The sequence below is a fragment of the Macadamia integrifolia genome, chromosome 10 (genome assembly GCF_013358625.1).
Source record: "Macadamia integrifolia cultivar HAES 741 chromosome 10, SCU_Mint_v3, whole genome shotgun sequence".
NCBI classification, from domain to species: domain Eukaryota; kingdom Viridiplantae; phylum Streptophyta; class Magnoliopsida; order Proteales; family Proteaceae; genus Macadamia; species Macadamia integrifolia.
The window spans coordinates 8,216,103-8,241,467 of NC_056566.1; the positions used below are offsets into that span (position 1 = coordinate 8,216,103).

General features: G+C 44.7%; 1 protein-coding gene and 1 long non-coding RNA gene across 3 annotated transcripts in view; one reads left to right on the forward strand and one right to left on the reverse strand.

Moving 5' to 3' along the window:
• LOC122091718 (beta-glucosidase 42) overlaps window positions 1-25,365 on the reverse strand; it is a 168,786-nt gene that overhangs the window by 73,560 nt on the left and 69,861 nt on the right. For both annotated transcript variants that reach the window (XM_042661817.1, XM_042661818.1), the window contains exons 9-12: window positions 14,733-14,947; window positions 14,608-14,642; window positions 14,410-14,512; window positions 13,915-14,023 (exon numbers count right to left, since the gene is read on the reverse strand). In XM_042661817.1, coding sequence (XP_042517751.1) covers window positions 13,915-14,023; window positions 14,410-14,512; window positions 14,608-14,642; window positions 14,733-14,947 — 462 coding nt within the window. The remainder of the gene's footprint in view (window positions 1-13,914; window positions 14,024-14,409; window positions 14,513-14,607; window positions 14,643-14,732; window positions 14,948-25,365) is intronic.
• Window positions 7,238-15,706, forward strand: LOC122091720. Its single transcript, XR_006144010.1, has 2 exons — window positions 7,238-7,376; window positions 15,294-15,706. It is a non-coding gene; the product is annotated as an uncharacterized LOC122091720 (long non-coding RNA).

The following is a 25,365-nucleotide window of genomic DNA, read 5'->3' on the forward strand; positions in this document are numbered from 1 at the left end:
TTTTTATTTTAAACAGAGTTTTATACTGAGATGTTAATTGAAAGGTTTCCATTCTGATAATGAACTCGAGTAAACTGTGTGAAATTCCATCTTTTTGTTCAAAGGATGACATAATTCATCAAACTATTTATTCTTATTCCCCTTCAATTGAATGGCGTTGCAGATAAAAAATTGTCATTTATTAGAGATTGCACGATCATTATTAATCCATATGCATGTTCCTAAGATCTTTTTAGGGTAATGGTGTGCTTACTACATGCTATCTTACTTTTTTCAAATGGATTCGTGTTAACTTATTAATTGCAAGTATCAACTATACATGGAATAAATATCCTATTCACATTGCCTTCTTTCAATCTTAGTTGTTCTCTTTACTCCTAGTGTGTTCAATTATACTTGCTTTGTTCATAATTTAACTTCTGATGGTGATAAATTCACCTGTGCCATTTTTTTTTTTTTTTTTGGGTCAGTAAGAAATTCAATATCAAAGAGGGGAAAATAAAAGAGCGAGTGGGGGTATACAACCCTAGGGGCAATAAAAAGGAAAACCATCAAAAGATGCTACAGCCCAGGAGGTTTGGGGGAGGAGGGAGACAAAATAGAAGAAGGTAAACCCCAAGAGGAAACAATGAGGTTGTTCTGTGGGGAGCTTACAACAGGGAGGGCGGGGATGAGGGAGAGCTTGGAGGAGACCTCAAAATAGATGGCATTCCAAATCTTGTCAAAAGACTGAGAGTAGGAGGTCCATCTACAGAGGTTTCACTCCATCCAAATATGGTTAATGGCCGCTCTAGAAGAAAGCTTCCTAGTAGTGTCACATATGGATTTTCCAGCGAAAGTCATGTCAATCCAAATCCATTCAGGAGGTCTCTGACCAGATCTTCCAGCGAAAGTCATGTCACATATGGAGACGACTTTGCTTTCCAACAGTAGGTCTCTTATGATTGGAAACCCCCCCAGTGCAATGGTTGCAAAGTATTTGGCCATGACACTATTGCCTGCTCGAGTTCGTGATCGATCCAGAATGTCTCTGACTAGATCTCAGCCCCCCCAGCATCCTATGACCAGAAGAAGAGGAAGAAGAGGTCGAGCTAGGGACCGTAACCCCTCTCGAGCCACCATCATCACTCCCACCGAATATCACTCCGATATCCCTTTGACCCAAGACAAGGGATTATTCGGTGGACAAAACAGTTTCGCCATTTTGGCCGAAGTGTCTGGATGCCTCGAAGAACCAACCCTGATGGATGTCGGCGATGTTGATGTGAAAGCCCCCTCCCCTGTCGGGGGGTGCCTTGGAAGGCACCACCAGTTTTTCTGAATCCTTCTCTTCTAATGAGGACCCTGATCTTTCTTCTGGCTTGGATTCCGATGGCAGCTCCTCAAACTCAAAAAATGATAGCTCCAGCTCTGGATCTCCCTCTTCAAAGTCTTCTCTGTTATGGTCTCCATCGCTGTCTTCCCCTTTAAAGAGAAATCTCTCCCCTGGCTCTAAGGCGAGAAAGGAGGATTCTATCCCCCTTTTATGTCCTGTTGTGACACGTCAGTCTGCAATGAGAGACTCGTCATCCCTTTGCAAACAACTACCCTTTTGATGGGCAGGCTCCTGTGATACTTGCTGTTACGACCAGGCCCACTATTTCTACTGTTTCGTCAAAGCCCACCCCCTCTCGTATTGGTGAGGCCCACTACCAGGTTAGCCATCAGTTGAATCTGGCCTAGGTCCAAGTCCAATCCCTGACCCGACACTCTCCCTTTGCCCCTTTGAACTCATCCGACTTGGGCATGGACCTGGATCACCCGAACCATCCTGTGACCCTGCCTGGACCTCCTCTCTCGCCCGACTGCCACCCAGTTCATCCCAAACTGACGAAGAAACCCCATTGTCTCTCTATCTCCAAGAACGATGGTCTGCTCCCTAATCCTAGCTGTACTATATTGCCAGCTCATCCCTCTGCCACTCCTCGTCCCTATCAGAGGAGAAGCAAGTCCAGACCATTGTAGGAACCCAAAAACACCCCTGTGGTGCAGTCGCTGCCCCCTTCCAATTGTTCATAATGTCCCAAGGCCTAGTTTGGAACTCCAGGGGCCTGAACTCACCTTCAAAGCATGCCACTGTGCACTCTCTTTTAAGAGAATTGAGGACCTCTTTTTGTTGTCTGTTAGAAACTCATGTCAAAGATTCTTCCATGGCCAGAGTTGTCTCTTCCATTACCCTTGGTTGGCTTTTCCACACCAACCACTCTTCCCACCCCAATGGGCGAATATATTTCTTGTGAGACAAAGCCAAGTTCAATGTCTTCCTACTTTCTTCCACCTCCCAATATCTCCATCTTTCCATCTCGGACCTTCTTAACAACATGTTCTTCCTCCCTGCAGTCTATGCCTCTAATAGGGCGACCGACAGGGAGATCCTTTGGAATGACATCAGGCACATTGCTAATCAAACGGGCTCTAAACCTTGGGGGATCTGTGGGGATTTTAACATGGTTAGGTACTCTCATGAGATGCAAGGAGGAGGGGCTCTTGACATAGCCAGTGTTGATGCTTTCAATGCATGCATTGAAGACATTTCCGTTAATGACCTCAGATGGACTGGAAACAAATTTACTAGGAACAACAAAAGAACGGGTCAGACCCGTATTGCTTGCAAGCTTGATAGAATCCTAGTCAATGAGGCCTGGCTTACCAACTTCCCATCCTCTCATGCAACCTTTGAGAACACAAATATTTCTGATCATTGCCCCATCTATTTTTCCATCCACCCCTACACTTCCTTTGGCCCAAAACCCTTCAAATTCTTTGACATGTGGACCTCCCACCCAGATTACTCCACCATCGTGAAAGAGGCTTGACTGAAACCGATCAATGCATTCTCCACCCCTCTTTTAGCCTTGGCCAGGAAATTGAGAAATGTCAAACATGCCCTTAAAGACTGGAATACTAACTCCTTCGGGAATATTTCTTCTCAAGTTAATGTTCGTAGGAACAACCACTCTTCCATTCAGATTCAGTTGCAGTCTGACCCCCTCAACCCTCTCTTTGGCTGATGAAGAGAAAACTGAGTTTGCTAACCCCCCCCCCCCCCCTCTTGGCCCAAGAAGAGAGCTTCCTTAAGCAGAAATCTAGAATAAATTGGATGGAGCTAGGTGATACAAACACTGCATACTTTCACAAGTCGGTGAAAGCCAGAAATAATTTCAACTCTATTCCCAAGCTGACTACTTCTGAAGGAATTCAGATCCACAAAGTTGATGAGATCAAAAGTGAGGCGGTTGACTATTTTAAGAACTTGCTAAACCCTGCACCAACATCTGGCTCTTATATTCCAAATGGCATTTTGGATATTCATCATGAGGGATATGTTTAGCATGCTTATGTCTATCCCTACTGATGATGAGATCTCAGCCTCCATCCTCTCCCTTAAGGCAAGCAAAGCCCCTGGCCCGGATGGATTCAGTACTGGGTTTTTTCCTCCTCCTGGGACTTCATCAAAGAGGACTTGATCAAGGCTGTTAAGAGCTGCTTTTTCAACCCAAGTCAGATCAAAGAGATTAGCCACACCTTCCTCTGCCTCATTCCTAAGAAAGAGGGTGCTAACACTATGACAGACTTCAAACCTATCTCATTATGCAATCTTCTATACAAGTTCATTGCCAAGATTCTAGCAAACAGAATTAAACAAGTGATCAACTCTTTGGTTAGTTCAAACCAACCGGCTTTTATCCCTAGGAGAAGCATTGGGGACAACATTATTCTGTGTCGAAATTAGAGGATTTGAGAGGAAATCGCATTCGCCAGCCGCCCTTTTGAAAATTGATATTCACAAGGCCTTTGACTCTCTCATATGAGATTATATTATGGGATTCCCTCCTTTCTCCAACCGGATTTATCACTGCATTGCCTCCTCTCAATTTTCAGTTCTAGTGAATGGAAGCCCAGCGAGATTTTTCCCCTCTTCAATGGGAATCAGACAGGGATGCCCCCTCTCCCCCTACATCTTCTGCTTAGCTATGGAAGTCCTCTCCAGAAGTTTGCAAGTGGCCATAGACCAGAAACTCATTTCTGGCATTCCCAAGTGTAAAGCTATGAAGCTTACCCATCTTGCTTTTGCAGATGACCTGATGATATTCTCCAAAGCTGACCCCTCCTCTCTTCAGTGCATCATGGTTTGCCTTAACCAGTTTGCTGCCTTGTCAGGTCTTTGCATAAATCAGGCTAAGTCTCTCTTATTCTTAGCTGGGATCTCTGATGTAGACAAAGCTTCTCTGGTTCTTCAAACTGGTTTTACCTTGAGGAGGCTCCCGGGGAAGTACCTTGGACTTCCTCTCATTCCGGCGAGGCTCACCGCTCATTACTGCTCTCCTATGCTCGATCTCATCAGGAAGCGCCTTCAACTCTGGAAAGGAAAGATCTTGTCCTTTGTTGGTAGGCTTGTGCTCATCAGATATGTGCTGCAGGCCTCCTACATTTACTGGTCTGGTATATATGGTCTACCGAAATCTATCATCTCCAAGCTAGAATCCATTTTTGCAAGATTTCTTTGAAAAGGAAGCGAGTGCTCTAGTTCTCTTCATCCCATCAGTTGGGCTGCTATTTGTCTCCCCAAAGCTGAAGGTGGCTTAGGGCTGAGAAGGATCAAAGATGTCAACCTCGTAGGTATTATCAAGCTGGCCTGGAAAATTGTTTCTAAATAAAAGAGTATTTGGGTCGACTGGGTCTATTCGGGCCTTCTCAAGTCGGACTCCTTTTGGACGAAAAAACTTCTTATTGATGCCTCTTAGGTTTGGACGAAGACCATGGGAATCAGACCCTCTATCTCTTCTACCATCTCTTCCCAAATTAGAGATGGAACCAGCACCCTTCTCTGGCTCGACTCTTGGCACCCCAAAGGCATTCTCTTCCATACTATTAGTGCCCGAAGCATATACAGCTCCAGTTTGTCCAAGTTCGCTCTAGTGTCAGATATCATCTCTTCGGGTAACTGGTCCCTCTGAGCTAATCCATGCCCCATCATGAAGACATTTGGAGCTCCCTGCCTCCCATTCAGCCATCTCAAAGGCAAGAGCAAGATACCATTCTTTGGCTGCCAACTACCTCAAAGCTCCTCTTCCAAGGCGGCTTGGGACTACATCAGGATGCATAGGCCGGTCTCTCCCTGGTACAGACTTTTATAGTTCTCACACCACATCCCTCGTCAGAGCTTCACGACCTGGAGAGTCTTCACCAACTCTTTTCCCACGAAATCTATGCTCATCCTTAGAGGCATCCAGGTGGACCCTATATGTATTCTTTGTGGAAATGAGCCGGAAGACATAGAGCACTTATTCTTCGCTTGCCCCGTCTCTAAATCCATATGGAAAGGGGTCCTCTCCAAATGCTAGCTAACAATCAGAACTATCCTTCCTTTCCATAAGGAATGGATCTGGATGGACATGACTTTCCAAGGAAAAACGATTTGTGATCTTGTGGGAAAACTAGCCTTCTACTCCACCATCAATCAAATTTGGATGGAGAGAAACCATAGGAAATGGACCTCCAATTCTCGCTCTTTGGATAAGATTTGGAGTTCCATCTCTTTTAATATTAAAGGAAAAATCTCTAGGATTACCACTCCATATAACCCTACCCTTAGGAATTGTCATATTGTAAAATCCTAGGAGTTGCCAAGCTCCACCATCACGAATGCCCCTCTTCCCTGAGTTTTGTATTCTCCTTTCCCCCCCTTTTCTTCTCTTGGGGTTGTATGATGTTCTTTTCTATTAGTACTGAATTTTTTATTCACCCAAAAAAAAAAATCCAAATCCATTCTCTAGAGAAGGGGAGGGGGTCTTTTAGAAAGCCAGCAACAGGCTAGAACTCTTCTCCAGACTTTGGGGGAAAAGAGGCATTCAAAAAATATATGATTGATATCTCCAGAGCCATTCCAGCAAAGACAGCAATCAGGGGAAACATGGATATAGTGCTTGATACGGAAGGATTGGGTGGACAGACAGTTGGAGAGGATATCCAAACAGTGAAGCTATGGCGAGGAATGTGGAATCTAAACCAGACAATAATGTGCCGGGAGAAGGGGATGCCATGGGTTCTGACAAGGATCCAGGCCGAGGAGGACAAATTTCTAGAGGTACTTTGTTGTCCCTATTAGAGAGGGAAGGGAGGCGGAGGGATGGTGGATAAGGAGATGGGCGCGATTAGAGGGGACCCAGCTCCATTGGAGATGTGGAGGACATGGGAGTGTCTTTAGCTAGACCTGAGGAGTAGATGGATCTAGGATCCACTTTCAAGAGAAGCACTCCACAAGGATGCCAGTTGTCAAGCCAAAGGGAGGTGGAGAGACCGTTACCGATCCTGCGGTGAATGTTCTCCATGGCAAGGGGCCTAGCTTAGAGGATTTTCAGCAAGACCCAAGACGCATCAGGAGGGATGGGGGTAGTCCACAAGGATTCTTTGTGAAGAAGGGAGGAGTAGACCAAGAGACCGAGATGTTGTTGTGCTTGGAGGCTAGCTTCTAGACAAGCTTGAGGATGCTAGCTGAGTTAATATCCTTGATTGTGATAACACCATATCAAAATTCAGCTGCATGCCTTAGGTGCTTAGTCATAACAGGCACTGATGGCAGTTGGGCTGCTTACTTGGCTAGTGAAGTGTACACAGTGGGCATGGTTTACCTCAGCTGCCTCTTTACTTGAGCCAAATGGTGGAGGAACTAGGCCAGTGTGGTCTCAGGGTCACATAAATGGCTGACCTTAGGGCCAATGTTGGGGACTGCCTGTTGGACAGATTTACTGTCACCGACAGGTTACCTGCCTGACCACCGGCCGGCCGATGTCACCTGCCAGTGGTGCTGTACTGCAGCAAATTGCATTAAGTGCCCCTGGGCCCCACTACCCCATAGGCATGGCTCAAACCTTCTCACAGGTTGATAGGGCATCCAATACTGATCATGTAGCACCCAACATGCAAATGATCAAGTGGGCCCACATGCCAGTATGGAGGATTAATGCAGTTCTCAGAATTGGCACTTAACAGCCAAACAAGCCTTAATGGAGGTTTTAAGCCACTATAAATAGCATTTCCATACTCCCATTTCCCTCATTCACAAACTAAATTCGGTGGGAGAGGGAAAGGAGAAAAGAAGAAGAACAAGAACAAGTTCAGCTGCCATGGTATTGCTGCATGCTGCTGTTCATGGGTTGTTTTCAGGGAGAATATTGTGCATCCTTGCTGCTGCATGCTCCTATTGCTGCGCTGCTTAAAGCTTTGGAGTTTCTTTGCCCAATCTTGTACATGCAAGCTGAGATTAGTTGCATGTGCTGCTGTCCAAGCTGGTTCCTACTGCTGCTGGTGCTGTACCTACTATTGTACCTGCATTGGTGAGTAAATACTCCTCTATTTACTGTACAGTAGTGTCTTCCATAATCTTAAGTGTTAGCAGACAAATTCCAAAGCATGCGGCCACCCAGTGTGGAACCTTGGACTGCATGCATGGGATTTGGCTGATTTCAGTTACAGAGACTGTGTACAAGTCATATGCTTGCTATTATTGCAAAATTAGAGTCTCAGTGGCTTTCTACAATTGGGTATTGAGCTGCACGCAGAAGATTCCTTTTCTCTGTGTTTGAAACCCAACTGTAGAACTGAAATTGATGAAATTGGGTTTAATATCCTTGCTGTTCATACAATTAGAACAGTATACAGACCCTAGGAGTGGTGTCTGTAACCTGCTGCAGCTGAACTTGGGTTTGCATGTATGGGATGATCATCCCAGAATTGGAAAATTCAGCTGTATGGGGAAATGGGTGAGTTTGGGTTGCTGTCCCTGTATTTTGGGTAGTACCTGGACATGTAAACCATCCGTGTAATCACCCATAAATGGTTTCAGACCTCGCATGTAAGAGAATTCCATCCTAGAACTGAGAACCCAGTTACAAAGATAGGGCTTATGCAACAAAGTTGCTGAATTTAAAAAATGACTGATATGGGCATGCTAAGCATGTGCCCGGGAGTATGTATATGTCTGTACATCAGCCCTATGGCTACCCACAGTCTGGGTACAACTTGGTATGAGAAGGGAAACCAATTTCAGAGCTGGATTCAACATCCCATAACTGAAATAGGAAATGTAGAGTGGTTCAGAGACACATCCATCTCTGACCCATCTCTGTGAACCTCAGAATTTGTGGATTTTACTGGTCAGGGCAAAAATGATGTAATTGGATTGGGATTTGGGTTTTTACCCAATGCATTATCCATTTGACCTATTTTGGGGGTGTATGTGTCAGTGAAATTGAAGCTGACATTGAGCTTAATGCTTGAAGTCCCTCTCCAATCCTAGTAAATTTTAATAACTTAGCCTAATATGGGCTGAATGAGGATACAACCATACATCTGAGGTTGTACAGCCCCATATGAAAGCCTGCCCAGGTTGGGGAACTCAAGTCAGTAGGTCTCTCATAGGTGCACTACTGAACTGGTCAATTCCTCAGTTTTTCATTATTTGAAGACTTGAATTGGGGCAAAACCATTCTTTGAATGTTACCTAATTCTAATTTTGGGACTGCCCATGGCCATTGTGGTGGCTGCCTGTGCTGGAAACCTCAGGTCAGCACTGTTGTGCTGAATTTCAGCAAAATGAGCCTAGTGTGGATTTAAGGACTTTGTTGGAAAGGGGAAACCCCCCTGTAAATGGTCCCTATGGTGTGGGACACGTCCACACACATTGAAGGAACCCAGGGGTAGTGAGTTAGGTGCACAGAAGGGCTGGAACCTCTCGGGCCAGTGAGGAATTCAGCAACTGCAAGGAGCTGCTAGAACACCTCCATCTGCATGTGCCTGCGGCTAGTCGGTGCCCTTGCATCTAACCTGCCGGTGTGTTAGCCTCTAGTTCTGCAGTCAGTAACCACCCATCTGTGGGGACTGCCACATTCCAGCAAACCCCTACTTGGCTTAGCAAGGTGGGCCAGTGTGTGGTTTGTGTGGGCTGTGAATATGGCCTATGTGGGGGTCGGTATAGGTCAGTCTAGACCTGTATAGGTCTGTGTGAGGGTAGGAACCTAACCTATGTTAGTGTCCCTCTGTATGGTCTATCGTTGAATCCCGATAAGGGGAATTCAACTAAATTATGGATAGAGACCGTCCATGGATGTAGGCTAAAACTAATAAATATAATTTTATTGATGACTAACCTAATTCACTTGGCAAGGATACGCGGTGATAGGAATTCAATGATAACCATTGGATTTGGGTATTGAGTTGAGTGGGTAATTTGTCTTATTTTACGGAGTGTCTTATATATTTTTTCTTTCTGCTTGCACATGTGAAATGGAATGACTTGTGTTATGTGTTGCATATTATAATACTATAGCACACGTGGATATGGTTTGATGTGGATTGTGTGGATGTAGACACTGTGGTTGTGGCCGTGGTTCTGACGGTCTGGGGCACAGTGTGGCCGATGTGTGTTTTGGTACCGTGGGCCTAGAGGTCAATAGATGTATGGATGATATTGACTGAATTGTATGCATGTAGAACTGCATTGCGTTAGAGTCACAACCCCAGTGCTATAACCCCTTGCCGATAGGGGGTGATATATTGGATAATCCCAATCGGTGGTTGGTTTGATGAGACTAAGACGCCGGGGGTACGAAGGGATTGTATCCGAGGCGAGCACATCATGGTATGACGGCCTCTCTGCATGGCTATTAGATGGTGCGGTACGACGTACTGTACGCGTGACAGTCGGGGTTACTATTTAGGAGTTAGCTGGGGGACTGAGGTTCTTTCTGGGATTGGCTGACTCCTGCTTACAACTAGCTTATATCTCTGGAGCCCGACTTTTATGTTGGTTATAGCATTAAAACCCAAATACAGACTTAGTAATCAGGGTTACTAGTGTAATGAAATGGAATCATGTGGTTGAGCATTGTTCTGTCGATCTAGATCCATTCTCTAGTAAGGGGGAGGATGATTCTTCTAGAAGGCCAACACTTAAGGAGCACTCTCTTCTGGACAAGTTGGAAAAGGGACTAGAAAAGAACAGGTGATTGACATTCTCATTTTCATTCCAGCAGACAATAAGAGGGGGAAACTGGAATGTGTCGATGAATAAGGAAAGATTGCGTGGGTAAGTAGTTGGAGATCACGTGCCAGGCAGTAAAGCTGTGGCAAGGATGTGGACTTTGAACCAAATGATGTTCCTTCAAGGAGCTAAAGGCCCTTTGGATCTGATGAAGTCCCAAGCAGAGGCAAAACTGAAGGATCCAGTAGCAGAGGGAATCCAAATAATTTGTCCTCTCTAACCTTGTAACCCAAAGGAAGGGGAGGGTAAAAGGACCACAGATCAAAGAGGGGGGGACCATCCATTATCAGAGATGACGGAAGCGACAGTGGCAGATAGGCCGAGACCAGAGGAGTAAATTGACCTCGGGGAGATTAAGGTGTGCAGGATGCTTGATGAGTGCCAGGGGTCAAACCATAGGGAGGTCGAGGCACCATTACTAATGCAAGAGGAGATGGCCGTCAAAGCTAGAGGTCTCAGCTCAAGGATCTTCCTCCAAACCCAGAAGCAGCATCTAGAGGAGAGGGAGCCGACCGGAGAGAGTCAGTTTTGAGAAGAGAGGAATAGACACAAGAGACCCAAATTTTGTTGTGCATCGAAGCAATTTTGCTAAATAAGTTTGAGAATTCCCACATAGGTGGCTTCCTTGATTCTTCTCACCCCAAGCCTCCCTTAGATTTGGGGAGACAGACCTTGGCCCACGGGAAAGGGTGGAGGAATTTGGAAGAATCGTTTCCTTTCCAAAGAAAGGAGTAGAAGAGCTTATCCATAGCCATGCAAAAGAGGCGGGAAGGGCAAAAAATCTAGACAAGAAGAGACAAGGATTAAAGCACATATCTGATCAAGGTGAGGTGGCCCAAATATGACAAAAGCTTACCCTTCCGAAGCTGAAGCTTTTTCCTTCAGAGATCGAGCATTGGGGAACAATGAAGGGCGGTAAGCTTGGAAGAGATGAGTGGGAGACCTAAATATTTAATAGGAAGACAGCCAAGGGAAAGCTCGTGATGCCGAGGAGGTGAGCTTGCATCGAGTCAGAGACACCTGAAAGGAAAAGGTTGGATTTGAGGAGGTTGATGTGAAGGCCCGAGAGGTTCTCAAAAAGGTGGAGGGAGGACATAATGGTGGGGAAGGAAAGGGAGTCAGATTTAGAGAAAATCATAATATCATCTGCAAAAGCAAGATGGGAGAGCATAATGGGTTTGAATTTGGAGAGCGGGGAGATGAGATGGAGGTTAGTATTAGATTGGATAGAGTGGGAGAGAACTTCAAGGGCCAAGGAGAAGAGGAAGCGGGGAAAGAGGACATCCTTGATGAATGCCCATAAAGGAGTAGAAGTAACTTGCTAGACTGCCATTGATCAGGACCAAGAAGCGAGTAGAAGAGATGCAAGAGTGGATCCAAAGGACGAAGATCAAGGGGGAAGAACATATAGATAAGGAAGTTGGATAGGAAGTTGCAACGGATGGAGTCAAAAGCTTTACAAATGTCAATGCTGCTGGAGAGTGGGATTTTCTATCCAGGCCACGAACAATTTCGTGATAGAGGATGGTATTGTCAGTGATGCTTCTGCCAACAATGAAGCGAACTGATTGGGACTAACAAGGGAGTCGATGACTCTTTGAATCCTGTTAGCTAAGATTTTGGCAATGAATTTGTAGAGGAGAATGCAGAGATTGGTCCAAAATTAGACATGGAAGCGACACCTTCCTTTTTGGGGATGAGGCAGAGGAAGGTATGATTTATCCCACTTGCCTGATTAGGGTTGAACAAGAAGCTTTGAATGGAATTAAGGAGATCCACTTGGATAATGTCCTAACAAGAGGAGAAACCCATACAGCCATACTGAAGCCATCAGGCCCAGGGCTTTGTTAGCTTTGTGGGCGAGAACAACAGACAAAATTTCCTCATCGGAGGGGATGGAGAGGATGGAGGGGGATATATGGTTAGGGATAAACTTGTTTAGGAGATGATTAGGAAGAGGGTGCTGGGCAGGGGAAGGGAGGGGGTTAAAAAGGACATAATAAAAGGAAACTGCCTCAGATTTGATGTCCTCAGGGTCAGAAAGAATGGCTCCATTTCTCAGAGGAGCTAGGAATGTAGCTGGCATTGGTTCTCGCTTTGAGAGATCTGTGGAAAACAACAGCGTAGAGTCACCAAACCCCAGCCATTTGATTCTAAATTTTTGACGTAGGAAGCTTTCTTCTTGGGTAAGAAGCGAGGTAAGGTCTCCTTTTCGGCAAGGTCTTGGCTGTGGAGATCATCTTGAAGCCTTAGCTGTGTGGCTTTGAGATGATCTGTACAACATAAGACTCTAGAGGAGATATTACCAAAGGAGGAGAGGTTCCAATGCTTAAAGGCCACTTTAACATTCCTGAGCTTCATAACAAAGGCAATATGGGGGAGGAGAAAGCCTAGATCGGTGTGATGCAAGCAGATTGCATGATGGTAAGATAATCGGGATGGAGGGTCCACACATCAAAAAATTTGAAGGGCTTAGGACCAAAAGAGATGAAGGGAAGGGCATTGAGAAGAATAGGCTAGTGATCAGAAATGTCCTGGAGATCAAAGCAAGCATGGGAAGAGGGGAAGGCCTCAAGCCAGGCTTCATGACAAGGGCTCTGTCAAGTTTGTAGCCAATGCAGTCCATACCGGATCGACGATTGTGCCAGGTGAATTTGGAACCAGACCAACATATGTCATTGATGGTTGTATCCTCAATGCAGTCATTAAAGGCTTCCACAGAATGGAAGGTTACTTTTAGTATGTTGACAATGGCCATCATTTGTGCTACAGTCAGAGGAATAGTTGAGTCTCAACACTAACAATCTGCCAGTGATCTTGCGCCAGTGATCTTGCGCCAGTGATCTTGCTCTTTCCTAGAACTCTATGTGGTTAATGTAGAGCTAGGCCATGAATGACCTAACATTATGGTTAGAACATGAACTCCTTAAACAAGAGCAAGAAGAGACGTGGGGGGAGTTCACAGCAGGTCCTAACACATGGTATGGGACAACCGAATTCTTCAGAGACTTGACCAAGCTCAAAAAAAGGGGCAATGTTAGAGAATATCAGACTATCAGAGTCAGTTTGACAGAAAATTAACCGTGGAGATAAACCACAATCAACAGGTCGTTTGCTTCATTAGTGGACTTCAGGAGTCTATAGGGGTCGACATACAAGCACTCCAACCAGGTCTGTTATCAGTGGCAGTGGGTTTGGCTCAACTCTAAGAAGACAAAAGGAATGCAACGATGACAACAAACAACCACCACCACCACCCTATTATCGCCAATGGCAACAATGACAATAAGAAAGTTAAGTTTAACCTTACAGAACTCCAAAAATAAAAGAAGGGACTTCGCTATAACTGCGATGAGAAATTCCGGCCCAGCCACGAGTACAAAATTATTTTTGATCAAGGCATTTGGGAAGAAGAAGTTGATAGGTATACACATGCAGAGCCATGGAGGAAGGTCCTCTGATTTTTCCCTTGAGGACAAGGGGTAGCTTGAGGGGTGGGAATGTTACGTGTGTGCAGTTTTTTCCTCATGAGGGAATAACATGTTCAGTTATGGTATAAGTTCAATTATTCAGTTTCTGTAGTTTCTTAGAATGGGAGTACGTATACGATTGGGATGGGCAGTAGGCAGTAGTCAGTAGCAGTTATCTACTATCATATATTCCCTCAAACAAACCCACGGGACCCCAGATTCTTTCTCTCAGATAGCATGGAGAGGGAGGAGAGGAATAGGCCAGGGTTGTGGTGGTCGAGCTCCTTAAGGTGAACGTAATGCATTGTTATTAACAAGGGGGACTATATCAGGGAAAAATAGGCCCTCATGACGGCAACACACCTGATTGCTTGAGCAACAGCTGCAAGGTATCCCTTAAAATAACCAACTCTCATTTTATCGTCCAGCATTTCATGAAGTGAAGACGTTGCATCATCTTCATCATCCATGCCTGTAGAGTGCAGACAATAAAACCATCAGGAAACAATGATAGGGCCAATGTAAATGATGAAAACCTATCACTTATAAAACTCGGTCCATGTGTACTGTACTAAATACTCACAGATTTAGTTTTATGACAAGCAACTTTCCTCCTACCAAAAAAAAAAAAAAGGACAAGCAATTTTCCATGGCTATTTGAAATGGATGAGGTCAGATGATTATGATCATACAAATTGAGCTGACTTTGGTTCAAGAAATCAGCAAGTGGCATCATTTGTTAGGAAGTTTACAATGGTGTGATGAGATCAAGCACAGGCAGCATAAGATGACATACTATTCCAACATTAAATGGATTCTTTTTCTTACTGTTTCATCTAATGACAGGTATGTACATACCATTCTCAGTGACATAAATGGGAGGATTCTGGTATCTCTCTGCCACGTACTTAATAAGTTTCTTGAGGCCCCAAGGAACTATGTAAAGCCACTCCGATGCCGCCTACCATGTAGCAGAAATTTCACTGAATGCAAAAAAACTAATATCTTTTTTTCTTATGAGAGAGAGAGAGAGATAGAGAGAGAGATGATACAGACCTTCTCACCAATTACTTGGCCCTCTTCCCATTCAGCTGAGGATAAAAAACAAGGTACGGAAATGAAATAAACTAATTAAACAAACAGAAAATAAAAGAGAAATATTTTAAGGCAGTGCAAATAACCAATTCTTTGCATCTCTTGATCTTGGTAGAAATCATTATGTTCAAGGTTCTTCGAGACATGAATTATATATCTTGATGTATAGTGATTAAGACCCACAAAATCAACTGAGTTCTTAAGCAATTCCTTCTCTTCCTCCGAGAACTTGGGAAGCCGATCTCCAAGTCTCTCACGCATTGCTTGAGGATAGTCTCCATAGAATATTGGATCCAGAAACCTTCACCAAAATCCAGGGATGTGATAACAATATCAGAAATCTACATACCAGTGAATTCTAAATATTGAAGGAGATTCTAGTAATGAAAAACTGGTTATCCCTCAAATGGAAGGGGAGATGTGGAAATTATTTGGACCTAATTGCTAATAACAAGCTAACAAAAGCTAAATAAGTTAAAAGGACCTAAATGGATGGAAATTCATGTTTTGATCTCTGAAAGAAGCATCAATGAAAAATGATTGCAAATCTATCATCAAACGAAGGCAATTTTAAACATTTAATGAATATCTTACGATGTGGTATCAATACTTTCTAAAAGAGCTTTTATTCTTTTTTCTTTTTCCAGACTTTTGATGCATAAATGTCTTACTGTGACGGTAAAGCAACAGAGTTTCCTGACACTTTCTCCCTTCGGTGCCACGTAATGACATTTCCGCAATAGTGCATGTCATGTGCATATACAGGCCAGCATGTCCTCGCAGGGGGGGGGGGTTGATATACATTGTTGTTGCTTTTACTTAACAGCTCAAGCTTTTAGGATGAGCGGTTGTAACAATTAAAACTATGACTAGTATGTTCCTTAGTAAGGAAGAAAAGAAGCAACTGCTGTGCTGAAGGTATCTGATAGAAAGTTCTCTTGTGATGAAACATAGTAGGAAATTATGAAATGCTCTTCCCACAATCAAAAGAAGAAATTCATGCATCAGTATTTCCACAGAAATTCAGGCAAAATATAATCCTCTGAGAAATTTCAAGGAAGTTTTCAGTTTTTCTATAGTCTTTAATCTTCAATCACTTTGAAGAATAAGAGAAGTATTTTCTCAATTGCCAATTGTGGCCCATTGAGCTTCCCATTCTTGGATCCACATGCAGGGGCTTTGGGAGTAATAATGTGTAGTTTAATCTTCTGCGGGAGTTGCAAAAGATCAGGCAGGGCCAAGTCTGTTAAGACAATGAACCAGTGTCTAATGATAAACTGTTTAACATGGACTTGTGCATTGCCCAGGAACATAAGACCTTGTCCAACTCTCTGTTGTATTATTTTAGATATAACAGGTTCCTATTTAACAAGGAAAGGAAAGATAGTTATATAAGGTGATAGAATTTAAACCATCAGATTACAAGGTAATCAGATAGTCAAGTTTAAATCTGGAATATAACTGTTAGAAACAGTTACTAAAATCAGTTAAATCTGGAATGTAACTGTTATAAATAGTTACTAAAATCAGTTAAGTCACAGTTGATAACTGTCATTTCATCTGGACCATAAGATCGTGTGGCCAAACGATCCAGATTTGAATGTGAGGGGTTGTGAATGTTCTGAAAAGAAATCAGATAGTCCATTCAAGTGTAAGGCCATTGGCCATCGTTTTTAATCAATGAATAATATTTTGAATGCAAAAGTTATCGCTTTTCTCTCTCTCACGATCTCCTCTCACTCTCGGCCTCTCTCTCTCTCTCTCTCTCTCTCTCTCTCTCTCTCACGACTTCCTCTTCCATTGCCTTTCTTTCGCCGCCTCTATCTCCCTCAACTGCTGCTCCACTATTGCAGCCACTGCTCGCAACAACTGAAGGCCATAATCCTTGGATAGACCCCACCTGGGCTGCTGCTGATCTCCTCTTCAATAATTGAGCTGCTGCTGATCTCTTCTACGATAACTGGGCTGCTGTTGATCTCCTGTTCAATAACTGGGCTGCTGCTGGTCTCTCCTACAATTAACCAAGAACTGTTGAAACACCCAATGGATTTTCTTCATCAACAACAGCGTGGACAGCAAGTTTTTTAATCCTTGGAGGACGTCATCTTCTTCTTTACTCCTCGGACTTGGACAGCAAGTAAGTAGTGAACTGAACCTTTCCATCCCCCCATTGTTCCCTTATTATTTGCTTCCTCCTCTTCCATTAAACCCCCCCCCCTTTTTAGCCCATTGTTTGACATTTATTTACCCACTATTTTGCCTTCGACGTTGCTGATTTTCTTATTACAAGCATGACTGGTTTTGGAACATACAACATGGGATTCTTATCTATCTTTGGTGCTTAATAGGCTAATGTTAGAACCTAACTTTGCCTGTTGCTATGTTCCCTACCCCATATTCCCCTTTGACGCTTGAGTGAGTTTATGTGTTTTTCTTCTTAGACTATTATTGTTCATTGTTACATTGCTCATTAGTCTCACTTTATTTTGCATGTCAATCTTGTTTGCTGAGTTTCCCTTATCCTATCCAACCCAAGTCCCTTGAGTTTACCCTACCTAGTTAGTTAATCTTGTAGGAAACCTAGTCACTTAGGAACCCCTACATCATCTTGGTATCAGAGGATGGTTTTGTTTAGGTTTAGGGTAATTAGGTACTACTGCCCATTATTTATGTCTTATTTTTTGAGGTATAGTCTCCGCCACAATCTGTCCGTAATCGAGTCTGAGTTAAGAGAGCGTTACCATAGGTTAGAGGACACCCTTTCTTCCTTCGGTTGGCGGGACCAAATAGCATTGGACGCTATTTCCTCCAAAAGCACATACTTGAGAGGGAGATTTCTGACCTCAAAATTGAGAGGGCTAACTACCTGTCTCAATTGGAGATTCTGAGTAGACCTTGAGTCTTTGGTGGTTACCGTACCTTGGCTGCCCATCTCCTTATGTCCACTCGTAGTGGTAAAGCATCCCAGAATATGTCAGACCTTCCTAACACCCCCACCCAATCTGAACATTTGGCTGAATTTATGAAAGTCATCCAAGCTACCCTCCAAGCTAGCCAAGCTGTACAGGAGACACATGTTGCTCATCTCCAAACCCTTACAGATAAGTTGGCTGCCCTCGAGACAAGTGCCCAAAACCCTGATGGACGGTACCGCCGTAACACAACTGGCACTAAGCCTAGGGACAAAGGCCTTAACCCTGAGGAAGTGAATGAGAATAACCACACCGATGGTTATGACCAGATAAGGGATAACTTCCAAGGCCTAAGGCATGGTAGAGGTCGGGGTAGGGGTCGAGGCCCACCGCCAAGACACCATACCCAATATGGAGATGATGAGGATTATGAGCATCATAATAGAGGCTTTAATGTCAAACGAATGATTAAGGTAGATGCCCCTACCTATGATAGTCAGATTGATGCTAGGATCCTTCTGGATTGGATTAAGCAGATGGATAGGTACTTCGATTTTTACGATATGCCAGAGAAAGTCCGCTACCAATTTGCTAAGTTCAAGCTTATCGGAGCTGCCCAGGACTTCTGGACAGACCTAGAGTACTAAGAGGAACACCTAGGACTTGAGCCAATCACCACCTGGGTAGAAATGCAAGAGGGGCTCAAGAGAGAATTTTTGCCTATCACTTATAGGCTCCAGTTGTTGAATGCAATGAATTCCCTGAAGCAAGGAAAGTTGACTATGACTGAATACATGAGTAAGTTCAATGAATTGAAAATTAGAAGCCGTATTCGGAAGGATGTTGAGCAGACACTATCCAGGTTCCTTACCGGGCTCAACTCAGAAAATTTAGTCTCGTATGGCACCCCACCTAGTGCGAGACATTCCACAGACCTTCAAGATAGCCTTTAAGGTGGAATCCTCCATGAGAACTTATTCCCAGAGCAAGAGCTTCCAAGCTGGGGGAGTCCCAATTTAGAAAACCACCCCAAGGCTCAATTGGATTCCCAAAACCCCTTGTTGCACCGCAGCGTCAATTTGACAACAGGGGTAAAGGAATTTTGGGAGAAGCACCCAAGAGTAGTGGGCAACAACAGTGCTTCAAGTGTCGCGGGTTTGGTCACTTCTCCAGAGTGTCCCAATAAGAACCTTTATGTGGGAGGGTAGACTCCTGAAGAAGGTGACCAAAAGGGTTTTTAAGACCATGAGTATGAGGACTACAAACCATATGACACCATATCTGATGAGGACGCCGAGGAGGCCGGTGACCTCAAGCTTGGTATTGTGCGATGCATGGTCTCACAACCTAGGAATAGCGATGATTGGCGGCGAACTAATATTTTCTTCACTTACACATGTCATCAGGGCAAGAACTGCCACATCTGTGATGGTAGTGGCCGGAAATGATGAGACGGCTCTCTCTTCCCCTTTTGGAGGGGAAAGGGCTTGCATCATTTCTGCCTTCTCTCCTTTCTTTCCCTTTTTAGTGAAGGAGGGGTGTGTCGTGTGTGCTTTGCTTGCGGGCCTCGCACCGCCGTATCGCTGCTCAGAGATACGTGGAGGTCTATTTCGCAAGAGTGTAAAGTTCATCATTCTAGACGGGGGGTTTGATTATGGTCCAATACTGGGATCGGGATCATACAAAAGGGTTTGGAGTCGACACCGAGGATTATGGGCCTAGGACCCGGGGGTGGGCCCAATTCCGGAGAAAAGGGCCTCATAATTGGTCTGGTCCAGAGATTTAGGGTAAGTGTCAAGTTACAGAGTTGGGAAGGTATTAGGCACCCAATCTGCCCAGTTCAACTGGTCTTCCTACTAGAAGCTTAAGAACGAACATTTTCCACAATTATTATTATTCCACATGCATGGCTAAGTTATCACACATACATACATTGATTGAATTTAAACTACTATGTACACTAAAACAAGGTCTATATAAAGTCTATATGATGACAATTTGGTTGAGAAACTATACCTGAACTTAAACCCTGTTTCGGGTCAAGAGGGGTGGGCCCTTGATTGATACCGGCTCAGACTGTCTTTCATGTTCACCTAGCTTAGGGGAAGATGGTCTTGACCTCTAATTTCCTTTCTTGAGAGATGCTGACTGTGATGATATTCAGACAAGGTTCCGACTAGGAACAGTTACTTTCGGATTTGGACTCGAACAGAGCTTCGGCTAGAGAAGGCTATTTCCGAGCTTAGGATGAGGTGGCACTTCCGCAGAGCTTCCATTGGGGATAGGCTAGGGAGGGCTAGGCTAAGGTGGCACTCCGACAGAGCTTCTGCTGGGGATAGGCTAGGGGAGGGCTAGGCTGAGGTGGCACTTCGGCAGAGCTTCCACTGGGAATGGCTATTTCTAAAAAGATTCCAGGGGCACTTGAACAAGGCTTCTGCTAGGAACTACTATTTTTGGAAAGAAAATGATTGACCTAAAAATGAATTAAAGATCCCCAAAGCCCCGAAGAACACTTTAAAGATCCGAACAGAGTTTCGGATCTTGACAAAGATCTCTTCGTAGACCTAAAGAACCTCAAGAGGGAGGGATTTCTATTTCTGGTAAAGCTCAAGAACACTCAAAGGAGGGGATTAAAGAACACACTATTTTTGGTAAAAACTAGATTGGACTAAGAACTTGGATTGAAGATCTTCAAAGTCCGAAGAACACTTCGAAGATCCGAACAAGATTTCGGATCTTAACGAAGATCGCTCCGAAGACTCGAAGAAAATCAAGAGGGGGAGGGGAGGGGAGGGGAGGGGAGGAGAGAGGGCAAAGCTTCACTACTATGGTGTGAGATAGAGTTGTTTGGTGTGTGAAATCCAAAGGAGGGGGTATTTATAGGTTTTTTCGGCCAATGGGAAAGAGGGAACATCTTTATCCAATGGACGAAAGAGGGTTTTTGGACTAAAGTGGGTGAAGAGGTCTTTTATCTAATGGGTAAAAGGGATTCTTGGACCAAAATGGGTGAAGAGGGCTTTTATCTAATGGGCAAAAAAGAGGTTTTTTTGGGAGAGAATCCTTAACAAAAAAGGGGTTTTTTGGTCTTAAGTGGGTGAAGAGGGGATCTCTTCACCTACCGGGTCAGTGGAATACTAATCCCGGCCATTGATGGCGGTGCCCAACATTGGGCCAAGTGCACGGGGCATGGTTAGTGCGGGAGGGCAAGCAATGCGGGCAATGTCATGGGTGTGCGGCGCAGGGCATGCCGGCAATGGCATGGATGGTGTGGGTGTGTGGCACTATGGCATGGGTGGTGTGGGAGTGCGGCACTATGACATTGGTGGTGTGGGTGTGCGTCACTATGGCACGGTACCGTGGCATAGGTGGTGAGCATAGACCGCAGCCATGGGCAGCAGCTGGCAAAGGTGCGGGTATGGGCCTGCGGGGACGCGGGCATAGGCACGAGGACGGGTAGAGAGGGCGTGCGCATAGGCCTGCGGGGGTTTAGGCATAGGCCTGCGGGGGTGCGGGCACAGGCACGGGGCACGGGCATGGGCTTGCGGGGGCACGAGCATAGGGGCGAGGGCACGAGCACGGACACGGGCAAGGGCAGGGGCAGGGCAGGGGCAGGGGCAGGGGCAGGGGCACAGGCAGAGGGCCTCGGGCATTGGGCAGAGGGGCTGAGGGCACGGGCCTGAGGGGGCACGAGCATAGGCAGAGGGGGCACAGGCTGGCTAGCAACCATATGCTGCAACCATGGGCTGGGTGTGCCAGCTGCCCAGCGAGCAATCATGTATTTTTCCGGTGATGATCACGAGAGATCCGACAGTCCGATTTTGACATACCATATATCGTCGGAATCGTACTTTCAAGCACTATCCATCCGTATGGTCATCTTTACTGGATTTCTTCGAATATAAGTCAAAATTTAACCCTCTTCTCTCCCGCGTGGGGTTTCCAGGGTTTCAGGTAGGGGAGTTTCCATCATCATCTCTATTGATCGGAAGCCGGAAGTCGCGTCCAAGGTCCACATTTCATCATAGCCGGGGGAGGGTGACAAAATTGGGTGTCTACAGCGTCACCATAGACAGCGGGAGTTGCATGAATGTGGTCGCCAAGAGTGTTGTTGCTCGAATGGGCCTCAAACCTAAACCCCACCCCAAGCCTTACAAGGTTGCCTGGGTAGATCAGTCTACCATCCCCGTTAATCTGAGGTGTCTAGTTCCCCTACACTTTGTAGGATATAAGGATCGAGTGTGGTGTGATGTCCTAGAGATAGATGTTGCCCACATCATCCTAGGTAGACCCTAGTTATATGACCGGGATGTCACCAATTATGGAAAGTCTAACACCTATGTCTTTGAGTTCAAAGAGAAGAAAATTAGGCTGACCCCCAATGCCCCTAAGGAAGTAAGGGTTCCAGAACACAAAGAAAGTACATCCAAACACACCCCCACCAAAACATTCAACATTCTAAATCAACAACAATTTGAAGGAGTGTCAAGAGTCAGGGTTGATTTATTCTCAAAGATTGATCTTAAGAGCGGGTACCACCAAATTCAGGTAGGGCCTGGAGATGAGTGGAAGACAGCCTTTAAGACGAAGAATGGCCTTTTTGAGTTGTTATTCATGCCTTTTAGCTTGTCAAATGCGCTTAGCACCTTTATGAGGATAATGAATCAAATACTTCAACCATTCATTGGCAAGTTCCTAGTGGTTTACTTTGATGACATCCTCATCTATAGTAAGACCCCGTCTTTCCACTTGGATCACTTACACAAGGTTTTTCATGTGCTCTTACAAGAGAAACTCTATGTCAACCTCAAGAAGTGCACCTTCATGAGTGATCAAGTTATCTTCCGAGGATTTGTTGTGTCAACTCAGAGAGCATATGCTGACCCTGAGAAAGTGAGAGCGATTATAGTGGCCTAAGCCAATTAATGTCTATGAGGTACGAATCTTTCATGGCTTAGCCACTTTCTATAGGAGGTTCATTTACCGGTTTAGTTCCATTATGTCTCCTATCACAGATTGCATGAAAAAGAAAGAGTTTCAATGGATTAAGAATACTACAAAGGCCTTTAATGAGATTAAAAAGCTTATGACCGAGGCCCCAGTCCTATGCCTCCCAAATTTCTCTAAGGTCTTCGAAGTAAACTATGATGCATCTAGTATTGGAATAGGTGGTGTCCTAGGGTAAGGACACCCTGCTGCCTGCTTTAGTGAGAAACTTAATGAAGCAAGGCAACGATATTCCACATACGACAAAGAATTCTATGCGGTTGTCCAATCATTGCGCTATTGGCGACATTACCTTCTACCGCAAGAATTCGTGCTATTCTCTGATCACCAAGCTTTGAGATACCTGAGTGCCCCAAAAAAAACTAAACCAGAGACAGCCTAAGTGGGTCGAGTTTCTCCAAGAGTACACCTTTGTACTCAAGCATAGACCTGGTATAGAGAATACCACTGCAGATGCACTACGCCGAGTGAACATATTCCTCAGTCACACAAATGCTAGCAGTCAGACTAGTGTGTTGCTCTAGACTACGAGTGTAAAGGTTGTAGGATTCGAGCGGGTCAAGGACCGGTACCTCACCTATCCTGATTTTAGTGAGCCGTTCACTTCCTTGAGTGGAGGTAACCTTGTCAGTAGCTCAACCTACCTACTCCGAGAGGGTTTCCTTTTTAAAGGAAAGTTGTGCATTCTCAGGACTTCACTCCAAGATTTCCTGATCTGGGAATTGCATGTTGGGAGAGTCGCTGGCCTTTTCGATTGAGATAAGACCATCACCCTCTTTGAGGACCGATTCTTTTGGCCGGGACTAAAGGATGTTGCTAGAGTTGTGAGTCAGTGTAGGACATGCCAGACTGCCAAACAACAAAAGCAAAACATGGGTTTATACACTCCCCTACCCGTTCCCCATTCCCCTTGGCAGGACCTTAGCATGGACTTTGTGCTTGGTCTGCCAAAAACTTCGAGAGGCCATTATTCTATTTATGTGGTTGTAGATCGCTTCTCGAAGATGGCCCATTTCATCCCATGCTCTAAAACCTCTGATGCGTCCATAGTAGCCAAATTTTACTTTAACGAGGTTGTCAAGTACCATGGGTTACCCCTCACCACAGTATCCAATAGGGATGTTAAGTTCACCAATCATTTTTGGAGGACCCTGTAGCGGATGATGGGCACTAAGCTCCACTTCTCTTCAGCTTTCCACCCTCAGACTGACGGCCAGACTGAGGTTGTCAATAGGAGTCTAGGAAACTTGTTGCGTTGCCTCATAGGAGAACACCTTACCAGTTGGGATCGAGTCTTTAGCCAGGCCAAGTTTGCATATGATAGTTCTAAGAACGGTACCACTAGTCTGTCCCCCTTTAAGATTTGCTTAGGATATACATGATTTGCATGCAAGTATAAAAAGACAAATAGCACTAAGCAACGAGCACTATAAGTCGAAGGTAGATGTGCACAGAAAGCTACAAGAGTTTCAAGAGGGCGATATGGTGATGGTTAGAATTAAGCCGCTACGCTTTGTTAGGGGAAAAGCGAGCAAGCTGCATGCTCGTAGCACAAGTCCGTTCAAAGTACTCAAGAGGATAGGTGCCAATGCATATGTTCTTGATCTGCCAACTAGTATGGAGATCAATAATATTTTCAATGTTGAAGACCTTGTCCCATACCATGGTACCTCTACCATTACCCCTTTGAGGACTTCTCCTTCACCTTTGATGAGACTACTAAACCAAACCAACCACTTCCCCCCACCTCATTACCACCTGTGCCTAAGGTCACAAGAAGGACTAAAGAAGTTGAGGAAATCCTTAATGAGAAGATTGCGTCAACACACACAGGAGGTTACAGAGAGTTCTTAGTCAAGTGGCGTGGGCGACCGGAGATTGACAACACCTGGAACACATTGCAAGAAATCCAACAACTCATCCTAAGCCTGCTTGAGTACTACCTAAGCCGTAATTCACCGGAGGTGAATTCTTCTAAATCGGGGAGAGTTGATGTGGACATCAAGGTGTACAGCCGAAAGAAGACCACCCAACCACACGATCCATCTTTGTGGTTGGAGGATTAGAAGAAACAAGAAAGAAGGATGAAAGAAGAAGAAGAAAGAAGGACAGAGAGGAGTCGAACCAGCCTTCCCAGGGCTGGGCACGACCCCTCCCATTCGGCAGATCTTGTGGACCCCACCAAATCTTATTTTGTTACTTTGCTTTATTTCTAGTATTATTTGATTTTTTTAAATAATTAGGAAACTAGGACTTCTTTCTATTGGTCTATTAGGTAGTTTATCATTTCAAGTAATTGAGTTTCAAAATATATTTTGTTTATTTTTGGAAGTTTTATTCTATTTAAGTGGAAGGCCATTGGCCATCGTTTTTTAATCAATGAATAATATTTTGAATGCAAAAGCTGTCGCTTTTCTCTCTCTCACGATCTCCTCTCATTCTCAGCCTCTCTTTCTCTCTCACCTTTCTCTTTCTCTCTCTCTCTCTTTCTCGCCTCCCCTCTCTCACAACTTCCTCTTCCATTCCCTTTCTCTCTTTTGCTGCCTCTATCTCCCTCAACTGCTGCTGCACTATTGCAGCCACTGCTCCCAACAACTGAAGGCCATAATCCTTGGATAGACCCCACCTGGGCTGCTGCTGATCTCCTCTTCAATAACTAGGCTGCTGCTAGTCTCTCCTACAATTAACCAAGAACTGTTGAAACACCCAATGGATTTTTTTCATCAACAACAGTGTGGACGGCAAGTTTTTTTATCCTTCGAGGACGTCATCTTCTTCTTTACTCCTCAGACTTGGACAGCAA